This window comes from Grammomys surdaster, unplaced genomic scaffold (assembly GCF_004785775.1).
Source record: "Grammomys surdaster isolate TR1022 unplaced genomic scaffold, NIH_TR_1.0 125357, whole genome shotgun sequence".
NCBI lineage: Eukaryota > Metazoa > Chordata > Mammalia > Rodentia > Muridae > Grammomys > Grammomys surdaster.
The window spans coordinates 244,421-261,545 of NW_021620229.1; the positions used below are offsets into that span (position 1 = coordinate 244,421).

Below are 17,125 nucleotides of genomic sequence, written 5' to 3' on the forward strand. Positions count from 1 at the left end.
GGGTTGGGTGGGGCTAGGCAAGAGGAAAGATTTCTGATATCCGTATGTGAATATATAGAGGAACAAAGACACGCAGAACCTGGATGAGTGGCTATCAGCTGTGAGGGACAGCACCCGGGGCCAGCTGTGCAGATTCAAGGACAACAGCACAGGGAAGCAATGGTAAGACTGAAGGTCCGCACCTAAAATAGGTGCACAAGGCATGGGATGCTGGCTGGTTGCCTTGCTGAGGCTGCAGCTGAAAGAGCCAAAGAAATGTTCTCAGGTTCATCCCTCAACCGTAAGTTTTTCTGATTTCACTGCAATCAAGAAGTTTATGCCAACTTCAGACAAACAAAACAGGAATCAAAGTTGAGCAAGCAAACTGCAGAAAGCGAGGCTTGTATGATCTGTGCATGCACCAAACAGGAAGTAAGTGTACCCTGCTCCAATTACACAGGACTGGTCTCTTGTAATGTAATGCCCCTTTCCTCTCTCCCAGAACCACTGGTATTGATGTTTAAGCATTGGTGAAACATAGTTTTTAATTTCACACCTCACAAAGCCCAGTTGAATGCTTCATAACAACGTAAACAGAAGTTGGGCCAAGCACTGCAGACGAGCTGGGAGAATGGCTTCCCCTGACGCCTATGCCCAGGGACTGCACAGGGACAGAGCTGCTAACAAACTGGTTGGCTAAGGCCACAGAAATGTATTTTCTGGTGTCCAGCTGCTGGTGCCAGTCTTTTCTGACAAAACTGTTAACACTGCGTGCAACAAACCGAATCTCTTTCCTTGGGGCCCTCAGGAAACGTTGCCTCTTAATTCTTCCTTGACTTCTCTTTAGTGGTGTCATAGGCACGGACTATTTCTTCCTGTGTAACAGCTCCATGTTCTTCTTGAGAAAAGGCATACCCATCTATAGAAATACACAGGAAGAAGCGTTAGCGGGAGAAGTAGAGAACATTCTAGACTAAGGACAAGCTGCTTTCCACAAAGACCCCACTGAACTGTGTGGTCATGGGACTTTCTTAGCTTTGGATATAGAGACCTGAGATGAAGAGGTCTGCAAAAGCAAAGGGGACCATGACCAAGAGGGATGGGGCAGGGGGCTGACCGAACTGGGGTGGGAATGGTTCAGAATGGAAGGAGTTAGCTTTCTGCAACTGTAGCAAAACACCATGGACTAGGTGAAGTATGACGTGGAAGTTTGGTTTATAGTTCTGAAGGCTGGGAGTCTAATATCAAGAGGCAGTACCTGGTGAAGACTTCTTTATTGCAACATACCATGGGGGGACAGCACCCCACTCCTGGGTGACATTAATCCATTGGCTGGAATAGTGCTCATGTGACTCTGTCATCCTTAAAGCTTTCCTCTCAATCCCATCACCATAGCAATTCCATGCTCACATGTGTTACGAAGGTCGTTCAAGTCACTGCAGTATGTTTTCTAGTTCTTGGGGGCTCAGTGTGGAAAACATAAACATGGGCTAGTGGGCCGTGACCCCACTATCCTACCACTGATCAAGAGGAAATGTCCTGATCTGCCTAACGCTTTTTATGAGGCCATAAACATGTCAGGAAAAACATCCCTAATAGAGAAGCCAGCAAAACACACAGTTTATAAAGAGTCCTAGTTTATGAATTGGACTGGTTCTGGCTGGTAAGCAAATGCAGCAGTACCATGACCACAGTACGGCCGAGCCGCACAGGGTTATAACAAAGCCAGTACCACCATGGTTCTACACACTGCATGAAAATGGCTCAAGGACTCTGCCCATTGACACATGACACTATGCTCCCATTTTACAGCTGAGGAAAGTAAGGCCCAGAGACTTTTTCACTTGCCCGAGGTCACAGACCAAATGAGTAGCAGAGCTGGGAAGCAAAGCTGGGCAATGTGACCCATGCTCTTATGGGTCACAGCAATTCCTGCTGTGACAGAGAGAGAAGTCCCATTGTAGTTAGATGTCCTGGCAGGAAGACAGCACAGTCAAACCTGATGGTTGTAAAGGCACCCTGCCTTCCAATCTGTGCTCTATCAATGGGGCTGTCTGATCATTCGCCAGTATTTTTTTTTTTTTTTTGGCTTTTCGAGACAGGGTTTCTCTGTGTAGCCCTGGCTGTCCTGGAACTCACTCTGTAGACCAGGCTAGCCTCGAACTCTCGAACTCAGAAATCCGCCTGCCTCTGCCTCCCAAGTGCTGGGATTAAAGGCATGCACCACCACGTACAGTATTTTTAAACATTTTTCTTTGTTACAGTGTGGGGGATAGAACCCAGGGCCTCCTGCATCCTAGGAAACTCACCCCACCCCAATTCCTGGTATATTCTTTAAAAGGGGAAAAGGAAATCAGGAAATGTGGGCAGCTGTCAATTGGTTAATTGGGTTGTTAGTTTTTCCAGATATTTGACAAAGAGTAAAGTCTTCAGGATGTGAAGACACAGTCACAAGCAGGGAGGCTGACAGAAGGCTGTGGAGGAAGACTCCAGGTTATTGTTCATTTGTGTGGCAAAACCTCAGAATCCATGTCCCCAGGAAGGCTTCCTGCTCTTCAGGAGAGTGAGCCTGTCAGCTACTGCCCAAAAAGCTCAAAGGCTTGGGTGGGCACCAGCGATTCCTATGCAGAGTGGGCTGGGGATTCCTCAGACAGTGGGTCTGAGCAGAAGGGAGAAGATTACAGAGCAAGCAGTCCCAGGAGGGAGGACAGAATCAGAGAGACAGAGCAGTGAAGGTGGGAGGGTCACACCAGTGTCAGTACAGATGACAGACAACCCACGCCTGCCTGCTGCCTATTCCCAACAAACAGGAATCCCCCCAAACAGGAAGCCTAGCCGCCTGGGAAGCAGCTCCCTGGAGCATGAGCCCCCATAGCCAGGCACGAGCCAGCAGTGGGCTGGGGAGAGGTGTGACTGGTGTGCACGTTGTGGAAATGACTTTGACCCTGGAACCCTGCTAACAGTAGAAGAAGAGACTGACTCCACAAAGTTGTCTTCTGATCTATACATATGCCTAGTACCCCCTCCCCCAAAAGTGGGGTGGGTCCTTGAATAGAGGCAGCCTGGATAGGAAGTTCCACAAGCCACACCTTGCCCATAGGCCCTGGGGACAGGGGCTTCCTCTAGGTGCTGTGTCTATGCTGACACATAGACAAGCAGGTGGCCTTGCTCCACACATCCTGCCTCCATTCCCAAAGATCTTCTGGAAATGGGCCATGGCCTGCTGGAGCTCTCTGGGAATAGGAGGAGCTGCAACTCCCTCTGCCTCCTCCGTTCAGGTCCCTGCCCTGACCACACACAAGGTGTGCTTTGTGACACATTCTTACTGCAGTCTAAGAGGATGGCCTTTCCTTGGAATGGTTCAAAGCAAAATCTAGTAAAGAAAACCAGCATGCCTTTTGGTAGCAAGGCTGCTTACCACCGTCAAAGTTGATAATGTTCATTCTCTAGTCTTCTAACAAGGAAAGTTTTGTGTGTCCTTGAGGGTCATCAGTCCCAGCAGCTGCCCCTGGGTGGGATGAACTGCTGGAATGATGCCTTTGGCTTGCACTGTGGCTGTGGCTCCTGTGACCCATAAGCAGAGACCCTCCAATATGAAGGAAGTCATTGTGATCAAGGGCAGGCCTCCCAGAGAGATTCTAGAAATATTTTTGAGGCAAGAGGGGAGAGGACCAGTGGGTTCTCTCTAAGAAGATGGCATTGTCAGTTGGCTGGGCATCTATCTTGGATGATGACCAGATGGATGGAGTACCAAGGACTTCTTGTCCTTGCTTGGCCATTACTGGGCCTTGTACCTTTGGATTCATGAAGCTCTCTGGGTTTGGGGTTGCTTCTATGTAAGACAAAATGGCCTGGGACAAGGCCTACCTCTAGTAGCTCCAGTTCTACCCGAAGGCGGCAGGGTGCATCTGCAGCTGATCATACTAAGGCTGCAGCCATGTCCTGGCCTGATTCACGCTAGTTCACTCTGCATGGATGGGGAGGCCTCGGCAGAAAGGCCGTAAAGGAGCCTGTCTAAACTGTCAGTCCAATTTGAAAAATTGCTAATCCTTTTAGACCTTTGGGGTGTGTGTGTGTGTGTGTGTGTGTGTGTAGTTATGGATAAAAGTTATAAATGAAAGTTAACACATTAAAAACAAACATTATTAGGGCTATCAAAACACAAGTAAATGAATAATAAAGGCTAGTTACAGGTCTCCTTTTAACTAACTTTAGAAGTGTCTTCATCTCATGGCTACATGGGGTACTGTGTGCTGGCAAGGGGATGCTTCAGTAACTCTGGGTGAAGGTTTCTGGTTTTCTCATCAGAGGGATAGGCAAACACTCTCATCCTGACCTGATCTCAGGTGAGCAGAGCGTGACCGAATGACCCTCTTGGGGCAGAAGGATGGCAAGTTTGAAGCCAGATGGGGCGACAGTTGAGAACGTGTCTCAGGATAGAAAGTAAGAAGTCGGTTCTAGATGAGCAGCAGAGAGTTTGTCTGTCATAAGTCCTGCTTCACCCTCGAGTACAAAATTAAAGGAAGGAGGGAGGAGGATATGCTGAGAGATTTATTCTAGGAAGGGGTAAGGGTTTCCCTGGCAGAAAATTTCTCCTCTTAGAAACGAGGCCTGGTAGGAGTTAGGCTGTCAGTGAGAAGATGGACGACAGTGGTGGGGGTGGAGGTGACTCACGACTCCACCGGGCACCTCCCAAGCCTGACCAGGAAGCAGATTTCTTTCTAGGTTATTTTGGGGGAACATCCTAATGGGGAATCAGGGAAGCTCCAGCCCTCTGCACTTTCTACTTCTGGTCATCTACAGGAAGTCCTGATGGGGAAATAGACACCAGAAGGAAGCATTCCCTGACCCTCTTGTGTGCCTTCCTGACTCCTGCTTCTAGACTGAGTGGTGTGTGGTTTTTTTCTTAGTTGTTTTGTCTTGTTGGGGTGGGGCATCGGGTGAAGCTGATAAAGTTAAGTCACCCCCCACACACCCACAATTTCAGAATAAAACTCTTACATTCTATTCCTTTGATCCTGAGATCTGACTGTAGCTTATTAAAAGGAGAGTTTTGGAGAGGATGCAAACCATTGTGCTGATAAGGAAATTTAGACTGTGCAGTAAACACCAATCTCAGGTATTACTACTGCACACTGGCAGGTCATAAGAACTGTATTGGTCTATTTTGTGTTACTATAAAGAAACATTCAAAGGTGAGAACCTTATAAAGTAGGAAGACTTATTTCAAGTCACAGATTTGGAACCAAAGATTGAGGGATCATATCTAGTGGACTTGCTGGCAGGATCCCAATGTAGCACATGGTATCATATGACAAGAGACAGGGGTGTGTATGTGGCTTCTGATCTCTCTCTCTCTCTCTCTCTCTCTCTCTCTCTCTCTCTCTGTATGTGCGCATGTTTCTCTGTCTTTGTCTCTGTCTCTTTGTCTGACTCTCTCTCTTCTCTCCTTATACAGTCACAGGATTCAGTTTTAAGGTCTATGCCGTGATGACAGTGCTATTAAAATCATTGCTAAAAGTTCTGACATGAATTTTCTGTCCCTTATACAAACTATGGTGACAATTGAGCACTGAAGATTAGAGTCTCTCAGATTCTCAGTGAGGCTGAGGTCTGTGACAGCAGGACAGTCGGACAGGGACATTCAAGTTACAGAGCCCTTCTTAGACCCAGAGTTCTGAGCACTTGAAAGTCTAGTTGTGAATGGCAGGGACATTCTAAGTTGTTTAATAGGCTCTAGTAGAACTCACTGAGGGTTTAATTTTTGAATATTTTATTTATTGTTATTTTATGTGTATGACTGTGCCTGACGAGGCCAGAAGATATCAGATTCCCTGGGATTGGATTCACAGATGGTTGTGAACCACTAGATGGGTGCTAAGTATCAAAGCTGGGTCTTCTGCAAGAGTAGCTAGTGCTCTTAACTGCTGAGCCATCTTGCCAGCCCTCCATCAAGTGTTTCTGTAACTGTGGCATGACTTTAGAGGTGGTTTTATTTCTTGTATTTGTTCAATAGACCTTTTTGCCTTTCAAGTGTTGACTGAAAATAAATGTCATTGTTAAGACAGTTGTAGCAGTCCCCTGGATGTATGCAAACATATGTAATTGGTTTGGTACTGAAGAATGAACCTAGGTCTTGTGCGTGCTAAGGAAGAGGTCTGACACCAGGCCCTGTCTCCAGTCCTCATCTCACTGATGTTTTGAGACAGGCTCTCACTGAGTTGCCCAGGCTGGCCTTGAACTCACTTTGTAGCTCAAGCAGCTTTGGACTTGTTGTGATCTCCTGCCTTAGTCTCCTTGCCTGGCTGCACATATTCTTCCCATGATTATTCTCAGACATTCATTCAGAAAGGAGTGTGGTTTACAGCATGAATGCAACCATCCTAAAGGCTTTATACAGTTCATGTGATAGCATATAAGGATGTCATTTAATTGTATTTTCTTTTTCCAGAGGAAAGATATAGAAACTTTGAGAATAACATACAGGTTACTCAGCTAATTGAATAATAACCACAATACCTAGCACTTACTGAACTCTTTAGGTCCAACACTCTTTTAGACCAATATACATGTTATCGTTAATATATTTTATATTTAATATATGATATATATACTGGATTCTCACAGTGTTCCCATTTTACAGATGTGGACATAGGACAGGGACCCAGCAGTGTGAGTCCAGAGGCGTCCCCATCAGTATGAGTCCAGAGGGGGGCCCCTGCAGTGTGAGTCCAGAGGGGGCCCCTGCAGTGTGAGTCCAGAGGAGACCCTTACAGACTGCTTTCTTTGGAAGATCCTATCAATTCTCATAGCTTGACCTCTACCTAGGTCAGAGACTATGGCTATGGCCTAGATCCCTTGGCAGGGACCTAAAAGCCATAGCTCTGTGGAATATGAATGCTCTCTGTTTGGGCTTCTAATTCTGTGCCCTCCTAAATGTGCAACACCCCATCCTAGGGGCTTCAGGAAATAGGGAAAAGGAGTGGGGTGATGACAGCTCCATCAAGAACGTCTCTGTTGACAGGCAGAGAGCTCAGCTGAAGTGCCCAGTGGATGGATCATCAGTACCTGTTCTCGATGAGCACCCACCTTCAACATTCAGAAAGTAAAAGTTCTCGTTCTTCCAGGTATGACAGCCATCTCTAGCCTGGCTGTCCCACTCACCCCGCAGCCTGCTACCCATTGCTACCCACTGTCACTTACGGCTGACACACTGCTGGATGGAGCCTGTTCGGAAGAGGGTTGGAGGTGTCTTCCTGCTGAGCCTCTTGATCAGACGGTCGCGCTCATTCATCCTGCAAGAAAGCAAAGAGGGTCAGGACTCAGGGCACCCCAACACCTTTTTGAGGGATTCAGATAGCTTCAGACTAGGAGAAGTGGCAACGTAGACTCCTGTGTCTAGAAGGTTGGTTTATTCCTTCCAAAGGCACCAGGAAATATTTCCACCCTTTTCCTACCAGGCAGATTTAACTCTATCTTACTCCTTTGCCTCTCTCCATGTTGAAGCCCAGTCCTAGAATAGGATAACACTTGGACCTGTACAGAGGGTACAATGACATACAGATGGGCCCTGATCCTTATAAAGAAAGGTGATCAGGACTCAGATACACACAGAGGGAAGTCCATGTGAGTACCCAGACAGAAGGCAAGGAGATAATGGAGCTGCCAACCCTATGCACATTTCTGGCTTAGATTCGAATCTCCATAACAGAGAGGCACCAGCCCTCACTGTGGGCAGTGGCCCTTGGTTGAGGCAGCTGGAGCCCCAGCAGGCAAGTCCACCACCCCCACTATTGTTTGCAGAAAAACCAATGCTTATAACAGCCCCTTCTTATACACAAAGTACCAATAACAAAGACTAGAACTGACTTCGTTAAAATTAAAACCTTTAAACTGGGCACAGTGGTGCACACTACTCAGGCTGAGACCCAAGTATCTCTTCTATCCCGAGAATCAGAGGCCAGTGTGGGCAAAACAGCCAGGATAGAAAGATTCAGTCTAAACCAAACAAAACAAAAATCCAAAACCAAGTGACGCTAGGGAGACTGCTCAGTGGTCAAGAGCATCCCTTGCTCTTGCAGAGGACCAGAGTTCAGTTCATTCATTCAAGTCCTTTGCTTATGATGCAGCTACATTGTTTATCTTTCTGCTGTTCATTCATAGGGGTTTCTTATGTATTCTAGATACATGATGGTTCATACGCATCCATAACTATAGTTCCAAGGGCTCTGATGCCCTCGTCTGACCTTGGGTACCATGCATACATGTGGCATACATACAGTTCAAATACTCACACTTGAAAATTTAAAAATCTAAAAACAAAACAAAACACCAAACACCTTAAAATACATCAAAGGACATTACAAAAGTGCAAGAAGCAACTACAAAATGGACGAAACATTTGCTAATCAATTATGTTTGATAAGGACCTGGTACCCAGAATACATAAGAAATCCCTTATCATGAACATCTAAGACATAAACAAGACAACTGATACATGAACAAAGGACTTGGGTACATGTTTGTACAATGAAGCAGCACATGGTCAGCGTGTACATGCAAAGATTTCCAACATATTCATGACTAATCGAAACCACGGTGAGACAGTATTTCACACCCACGAGGATGGCTGTGAAAACAGCAAACAATATAAACTTTTAGAAAGGGGCAAGGGTTGGAGACGGTGTGGAGAAACTGGAACCCTCTTCTACCACTGATGAGACTACAAGATGGTGAAACCACCGCCCCCAAGAAAGTCAGCTGAATCAACAATATCACTTAGATGCTCTGCTACCAGATAGAGGAATTCAGCCATGATTCATGATACACACAGACATCCTTTAAAAACTTGCCCAGTCCCAGCCGAGTGATGGTGGCGCACACCTTTAATCCCAGCACTCGGGAGGCAGAGGCAGGTGGATTTCTGAGTTTGAGGCCAGCCTGCTCTACAGAGTAAGTTCCAGGACAGCCAGAGCTACACAGAGAGACCCTGTCTCGAAAAAACAAAAACCAAAAACCAACCAACCAAACAAACAAAACAAAACAAAAAAAACTTACCCAGTCCCAAAGGCCAGGCATGAGTTTATAAAATTTCCAGAGTAGGTAAATATGTGGAGATAGAAACCTACAGCCTGTGGGTGCAGACCAGGAGGTGCAGGAGCAGAGGGAAGGGTAAATGTTTAAAGCACGATGGTTCCCTTTAGGGAGATGTGTTCTGAGACGCTGGCAAGGGTTCATAATATTGTGAATGCAAACACCACTGAACTGTAGACTTTAAGATGACAGATTCTAAGTTATATGATTTCATCACAACTGAAAACAGTAAAATTCAATTTTAAAAAGGAAAAAACAGGTCTTGACTCAAGACCCATTCCTTCCCATCCTCCAAACTTGCTGGTATGTTTGCAGTTCATTTCTTCAGCATTGTGGGGGTGTTGAAGTAAAGTGTTGTCTTTGATTATGCTCCCCCTATCCTGTGTGCTGACACAAATAGGTATGCTATCCGGGATCTAAGTATGGAAGGTGTTAGATAAACATGAACTCAGCCTAGCTATGAGCTACGTGCGGTCTTGGTACCTCCCCAATAATGACTTTGAAACTGAAGCTTCAGCAAGTCCTCACAAATGGGCCCTTTTTAGAAGCTGACATAACTTGAAGGAGGTGTTATGTTTCTTCTGTCCTGGAAAATAAGCAGTAGGAGGAAGGAGGGGCACACTGGGAATGGTTGTACTGGGGAAAAACAAGCTCTCATGTCCACGTTTTTGCTAGGAAGTGCTTTTCCTCCCGAAAGGAACCACACAAGACTAGAAATCACCTAGTCACGGGAGTACAATGCACCAGTGCCTACTCGCCTGTCTTTGCCTCCCTGCAGCAGATCCCACAGCTGCTGCTAAGATTCGAAGAAGATGCCAAAACAAAATCCCACATTAGTAGTTTTAGAAGCTCATCTTTATATTAGCTGCTGGGCATCCCTGAAAGCATAGATGTACGGGGCTTGCCTAACAGGCTCAAGGCCCTGGGTTCACCCCCAGCACCCCAAAAACCAAGAAGCAACAACAAGAACAAAATAGAGAGGACTGTGATAGGCCCTTCCCTTTAGGCAGAGCCAGACACCTACCAACTCCGAAGGCACTGGAAGTCTCATGTGCCTCATGTGACAGCTGTTTTTGGTTGTCAACTTGACAGCATCTAGAATTAACTAAAACTCAAAAAAGGGAGCAGAGCATACCTGTGAGGGGTTTTTGCTTAATTTGAAGTGGGAAGATCCATTTCTAATCTGGATCTTTGAGGTAGGAAGACATGTCTTTAATTTGGATTTTTTTGAGGTGAGAAGACACACCTTAAATCCAGGTCTTTAATTCAGATCTACTCTGGACTATGTCTTTTGCTAGAAACCTATACAAGGACATGGACAAAGAAAGCTTCTGCCCTTTGCCTGCTTGGTATTGCCCAGCTAGCAAGTCCATTCCTTCACTGGCATTAGAGCCTACTTCTTGGGGATTCTGCTGTATACCGAAGATCAGCTGAGACATCCAGCCTTGTAGACTGAATGAAAACTGGATTCTCTGACCTTCCATTCATAGGTAGCCATTGTTGGATTAGCTGGACCATAGCCAGTAAGTCATTCTCATAAATTCTCTAAGTTCTGTTACTCTAGAGAACCCTAACTAATATACCTCAGAAGCAAATGGGAGGCTTCACATATAAAACCTAATTTGTTGTGTTTCCACAAAACCCATTCTTCTAGCACAGAGCTGATATATCTATAGTTCAGAATGCAGCTTTAGTGCTTATTGCTCTAAAAGCCTTCTAGAATTTTCTCTGGGTTGTTTCTTCCATTTTACGGTGTTGAATTTAATGCAAGCTCTACCAGGGTACTCATGGTCTTAGACTGTGATATTTATATGCACAGTAAGGTTACCCAGAGACTGTATTCTTGCATTTCTTTCAGGGCCTGAACCAGGCCGGGCACAGAGGACTGGGTTACGAGTATGAAGTTTCATGGACTGTGCTGTGACAGCTTGTCCTCTTCTGATGTGTACCTAAGACATGATCATGCCAGCCTTTGCTTCTTCATGTGTTTTCTAGGATAGTACCAAGTACATAGCAGATTTACCAAAGTGGCCCAAATAAATGCTTCTGTGTTATTCTTTAAAAACCACAGAATATCTGTAGTATCCTAGGAAAGAGAGCTCATTCCAAATGTAGAGAATATGAGCAAAGTCTGAATCTGCAGGGAAGAAACACTGTTTCTTTAAAATTCAGGTTGTAAGGTATTGTGGGAGGCCGGTGTAGCTGAGGTTGTGACAACGTAAATGAACAATCTAAATTCCATTCCAAAAACAAGAAAGCAGTATTTCCTATCCTCAATGGACTCAACTCCCATTTGACTATCAGAATAGGGGCTGGAAGGCAGAGACTGGCAATGGCATGGTGCATACTTTCCTTAATCCTAACCAAGCTATTGGGTGGTGGGGACTGAAGGATGCTTCTGAGTGTTGGGAGATATCTTATTTTCGTACAAAGTAGTTTGGGTGAGTTCTTGCTAAAAGGAGAATTTGTCTAAGAAGTACAATACCAAGCGGGTAAGCCAAGAAAAAGGGAAAATAACAGGTTCTCAGCCTTAGAATAGGTAGGATCTGCCAGTCCACATGGCCAACAGTCAGGACAGAGGTAAGAGCTGGCAGGCTGTGGGCAAAATGCTGAGGGAGGCATCAACAAAGAAGGACGGACGGGGTGCTGCTGGTGTTTGAATGTGTCATTGTGCTCTATTGTGCCTGACAGCTGGGATGGTAACTTGAACAAACCAGTAAGGTCAGGAGGAAAGTCCAAAAAGAAACATAAGCTCATAGCAACTGGTCACCCTGTCCCTTGACCTGCAACAGCAGCCTAGGGAGAAATGGACAAATGGCTGCTTCTCAGGATTATTATTTTATATTTATCAGAACCTGTTAGCTCAGAATAATACTGAACGAAGATAATGTCAAATCTTTGCTTGGAGGGACTTCTTCTTCTAGGAAGGGGGATACACTCCATTACTCCTTGCTGAGTGCCACTGATGCTGGACACCTGAAAAAGTGATGTTAAAGAGGAAGATCTTTGTGGAAACACAGAATGAGAAGCCAAGGTTCCACTGACCTCACACCTCAGACTTGGAGCTGAAGAGCTCACAATCCCAAACGCTTACAAGAACAGATAAAGGGCTCAGCCTCTACTCTCTAGCCACTGGGGCTCCACAGTGTGATAACCTTCCAACTCAAGCTGCTTTATCCCAGCCAGCCCCCCTAGAGAAATGTGTGATTCTCTTACGCCTGTACCAGCCATGACCAAGAGGAAGTCTGGGCTTACACCCTGAAGAAACTGTCAAGAGGCTGTCTAGCAGCACCTTTTGCAAACAGAGAGCCTGTAGTCCTCCATGACAGCCAATGGTGCACTGGTCCTTTCCTGCAAGCATCGGTGGGGAATAGTGGGATGCCCACAGGAGCTGGATGTTTACCTCCAGCCAGGACAGCATGAGGTTTTCCTCCCCTTGCTCACTGGGAGTTGGGGGAGCTCAGTGGAGAATCAGAAGCCAGGCATCAACAGAAGTCGTTATTTCTATCCCCTGACAAATATAGGCTGCTGTAAAATGCACAGTCTCTAGAGTCCGGATTTTATCACCAGGATGACAGGGACAGTGGACTTTAAAGTGCTTAAGACAAAAATGCTTCAATAAGCAACTATAAGCAAACTTCATCCAACAGAAAATTTTGGCCTAAAGATAAAAAGAATTTTAGAGCAGAGACCCATAATAACTATGATAAAAGCTTTAGTGGATGGGCTAACAGATAAATGCTAGGGGAGCAGACATAGTCAATGGACGAGATGATGCCGGAATAGTCGAAATCACCCGCTTTGAATAATAGTGATAAAAAGAGATCAAAAGGGCTGAAGGAGTCTCAGGGCGGGCAGCAGAAGACCCAGCATTCCTCTCTTCAAAGTCAAAGACAAGATGGAGCATCTGGGGTTGAAGGCACTGGGAGAAATAACGGCTGAATGAGCCCCGAGGTTGCAGAGAAATCTAAACTTCTAAAGAGGGGCAAACAGAGGAAATACATGCCAGGAAAGGATTTAATTGAGCATATCAGGGCTAAGATAAAGGCAAGATCTCAAAAGCAGCTGGAGAGACAATACCTATCTACAGGGAAGGCTAATTGGAATGCTAGTATGTTCCTTGTGAAAAACTACTGAGGGAAGAGGACTAGTTTTTCTCCCTGCTGGAGGGCAGCCAGCCAACCAACTAGCTAGCCAATCATCCAACCAGCCAGTCAGTTAATCAACCAGCCAACCAGTCAGTCAACCAACCAACCAACCAACCAACCAACCGAACAATCTAACAACCAGCCAGCCAGCCAGCCAGCCAGCCAGCCAGCCAGCCAATAAACCAACCGGCCAGCCATTCAACCAAAGAGCCATCAGCCCAGGGAAACTTTCTTTCAGAAACAAGGAGAAAGAAGACATTCTCAAACAGAAACTGGGGATTTGTAGCTAAAGACATTTTATTTTTGTTTTTGTTTTTTGTTTGTTCTGTTTTGTATTGTTTTGTTTTGTTTTGTTTTTTTGAGATAAGGTTTCTCTGTGTAGCCCTGGCTGTCCTGGAACTCACTCTGTAAACCAGGCTGGCCTCGAACTTAGAAATCTGCTTGCCTCTGCCTCCTAAGTGCTGGGATTAAAGGCGTGTGCCACCACTGCCCAGCTAGCTAAAGACATTTCTACACACAAAAAGGAGATGGTGAAAGAAGGGACGGGGGGCATAAGATGGAGGGAAAAAGGACAGATGGAGAATTTTTCCTTTCTTCTCCAATGCTCCAAGTTATATTGGATGAGCTTAAGTAGAAATTATGCATAATCTGATGTATGGTGAGAAAATAGTTATAAATGAAGACAAGAAAGTATTTTAAAAGGAAGTAATGTTTCCATACTTCACTAAAATTGACAAAATGACCAACAGTGTAAGCAGTTATGTATCTATAGTAAAGCAAAGAGTTAAAAAGCAATTCTAAGTTGAAACTCACAATCACAATAGGTACATTACAGTGGAATTCTAAAAACATATTTTATAGTGGGGATACAGATGGTTAAATATACATAAATCAATCAAAGTAGCCCTGGTAACAGGCTAAAAGAATAGGAGAAATCACATTTTTTCTTTCATAGGTAAAACACCTTATAGAATTTGATGTCCATTCATGGTTTTAAAACAAACAAAAAATGGAAGATTAGATGGGAACTTTTTAAATTTTACAGAAAAATATCTACAAAAAGCACCATCGTGAATATCATACTCAGAGGACAGAGACTGAATGTTTTCACCTTGGGAACATTGCAAAGGTGTTTCTCCTTACTATTCTTATTTAACATGATGCTAGAAGTTCTAGACTATGCAATAAGGTAAGAAAAGCAAATAAGAACATGGGGTTCAGGATATAAGTAATAAAAGTGTCTGCATTTGTAGATGACAGATTGTCTAGAAAACTTCAAGAAACGATGTATCACCATTCTGATAGAATAATTGGAGTAAGTAGTAACAGGTGACTTCAGCGGAGTCACATGATACAGACATGCAAAAGTCTAAAAATTAGCATGTGATGCATATAGCTCATATAGTGATGCATATATGAATGCTGGAATTGAAATCACACAAGTAACAACTGCTCAAAGAATTGCCTGAAATATTTGTATGCAAAGCTAACAGATCATTTATGATACTGCTAACTGAAGCTACAATACTCAAGTTAAAGGTGTCAATAATCTTGGAAAGATTTGTCATCTGCATCTGTCATCACGAGACTGAGCACTATGAAGCTGTCAAGTCCTCTCAGTTTGATATGGCAAAGGTTTAATGTGCTTTCTCTGAAAGCCCCAACAACATTTTTGTAGCCCAAGTACAGTTATCTTTAATAGGGCTGGGTTGGTGGCTCCATGGTTAGTGTGCTTGCTAGATGAGCAGCGAGTGTTACAGCTGGAGTTTGGATCCCAGGACCCATATAAAATATGAGTGTGTGGTGGTCTACTATAATTCTAGCATGCAGAAGATGAAGTCAGAGGGTCCCCAGCCCAAGCTGGCCAGCTCGACTAGCCGTATCAGTCAGCTCTGGATTTCAGCAGAGAGACTCTGTCTTAATGAATAAGGTATGGAATAATTAAGGAAGACTCCCAAAATCAGCTGTGGATCTCCACACATGTGTGCCTGATTACACACATGTGAGCGTACATGAACATACACAGTTACTCCACACACAGAGAGACACATGCAAAAAAATTATACTTAATATGAAAAGGCATGAACAATTGTTAAAAATCCTTCTGGAAAAGAATATTACAATGGGGCTATCAGCCTTCCTGATTCAAAGATGTGTAGTATTCCTGCAGATATTCAGATGTTGTGGGAGTGGCGTGGGTTTTATAAGCACACAGATACAGATGGAATAGAAGAGTAGAATAACTTAGAAGTAAGAACCCCTCCCTGAACCCTTCCCGTGTAATCACTTTCCCTTCCTTTGTACCATGGTAGGGATCAAGTCTGAAACCTCACGTGAAAGAGGCAAGCTCTCAACCACAGAGCCACACCTCTGCTCTCCGCTTAACTTTTGACAAATAAGTAAAAGCAATTCAGTGAAGGAAAAGCCTTCTCAACAAGTAGTTCTTGAGAAACCATGTACACACAGGCAATAAAACAAAACCACACAAAGACTCTTAAGTCACGAACCTTATCCAAGGTTAACTTAACAGGCACCATAGACTTTAAAGCAAAGTCTAAAAATAGAGACTCTGAAGGAAAAAAAAACAGATTGGGGGTCAATAGAGAGCACAAAGACTTCTTCAACTTGTCACCAAAAGCATAACCCGTGAGGAAAACGGAACTCAATTGAGATTCATGACTTTTCTTCTGAGAATATTCTACTATGAGGCTTGGAGGACAGGCTTGAGAGTGGAGACAGCACTGTGGACCACATAACTGACACAGAACCAGTACTTAGACTATATTAGGAAGCTTCAGAGTTCAATAGCAGCAGATAATCCAGCTAGAAGATGAACAATAGGTAGGAAAGCACATCTCAGAAGACATAAGGGTAGGTGGCGCACACAGACACTCAGCGTCACTGGGCAGGAGGGAAACGTGATCCAAACTCACAAGACATCAGTGAACACCTATCCCACCAAAATAATAATAAAATGTCATCAGAGATTGCTCTCAAGAATTGCTTTCTGCTATGCCACCACTAGAAATGGAAAATGGCACGGCCTTGCTATAGAACAATGTATAATGAATCATGCCACAGTCTTGTCACACTATGCTTTAAAATGATGGTGCTTACATTCGTATCATATCTCAGAAAACCTGAGTCAGATGACTGTGGCTAATGTGCGGTCCAAATTGTGGCCTCACAGAGTTCACTTTGTTCATGAGCTGAACAAAGGGCTGCTTTTCAAAACAGTCAGCTAGCCCAGTCTGGTGCCGCAGTCTGTGATACCAGCACTTAAAGGAGAGGTAGGACTGTCTTGTATGTTCATGCTCTATCTGGTCAACGAAGTGAGTTCCAGGTGAGCTAGGGTTACAGTGTCAGCCCCTGTCTCAAAACCAAGCATCAGTAGACAAAATATTAAAAATTAAATATTCGGGGCTGTGGCTCAGCAGTTAAAAGCACTGATACTTTTGCAGTGGACCAGTTCAGTGACCAGCACCCGTATCATGGCTCACAACTGATCCAGGGAGCCTGACACCCTTTTCCATCTTCTGCTGGTACCAGACACACATTTACACATACATGATTCAGATAAAACACTAATAGATATAAAATAAATAAATCTTAAAAATAAACATGTAGCTACCATAAACACCGCTGCTGTGCTTCTGGACATTTATCTCATAGAAAAGAAAATAGTGCTCTCAAAAGTTTTGTGAAAGAATACTTATTCTTTCACAGGCCCAAACTGAGAACTGACATGTCCTTTCATGAGTAAATGGTTAAACCAGGTATCAATATCATGGAATACTATTTGGCAATAAAGAGAAAAAGTAGTGATATAAACTGGAAGAATCTTTAGAAAAGTATGTATGTGTGTGTATGTGTGTGTGTGTATGTATGTGTGTGTATGTATGTGT

The 17,125-nt window shown here is 44.3% G+C and overlaps 1 protein-coding gene across 1 annotated transcript in view; it reads right to left on the reverse strand.

Moving 5' to 3' along the window:
* Nucleotides 1-498: 498 nt before the first annotated feature.
* Nucleotides 499-17,125, reverse strand: part of Atp8a2 (ATPase phospholipid transporting 8A2) — a 429,785-nt gene continuing 413,158 nt past the window's right edge. Inside the window, exons 35-36 of the mRNA XM_028785873.1 lie at nucleotides 7,183-7,274; nucleotides 499-898 (exon numbers count right to left, since the gene is read on the reverse strand). Of these exons, the coding sequence (XP_028641706.1) occupies nucleotides 801-898; nucleotides 7,183-7,274 (190 nt within the window). The 3' untranslated portion in view covers nucleotides 499-800. The remainder of the gene's footprint in view (nucleotides 899-7,182; nucleotides 7,275-17,125) is intronic.